At 60.1% G+C, this 213-nt stretch overlaps 1 protein-coding gene across 1 annotated transcript in view; it reads left to right on the top strand.

The window, feature by feature from the left end:
• Positions 1 to 8: 8 nt before the first annotated feature.
• LZTS1 (leucine zipper, putative tumor suppressor 1) overlaps positions 9 to 213 on the top strand; it is a gene marked incomplete at its 5' end in the record, with an annotated part of 3,392 nt that continues 3,187 nt past the window's right edge. Inside the window, one exon of the mRNA XM_010286467.1 lies at positions 9 to 213. Coding sequence (XP_010284769.1) covers positions 9 to 213 — 205 coding nt within the window.

The following is a 213-nucleotide window of genomic DNA, read 5'->3' as shown; positions in this document are numbered from 1 at the left end:
CCTCCCAGTACAAGCTCCGCAAGCCGTCCCACCTGAAAAAGCTCAACAGGTACTCGGACGGGCTGCTGCGGTTTGGCTTCTCCCAGGACTCCAGCCACAAGTCCGGCTCCAAAAGCAGCAAGAATGAGGACTTCTTTTACATCAAGGTCAGCCAGAAAGCGCACGGCTCCCACCGAGCGGACTATACCTCGCTTGCTGGCGGGGCGCTGGGCG

Source organism: Phaethon lepturus, unplaced genomic scaffold (assembly GCF_000687285.1).
Source record: "Phaethon lepturus isolate BGI_N335 unplaced genomic scaffold, ASM68728v1 scaffold23944, whole genome shotgun sequence".
In the NCBI taxonomy this organism is placed as follows: Eukaryota; Metazoa; Chordata; class Aves; order Phaethontiformes; family Phaethontidae; genus Phaethon; species Phaethon lepturus.
Note: the sequence above shows the minus strand (reverse complement) of the source record. Positions and strands in the feature narration are given on the sequence as shown.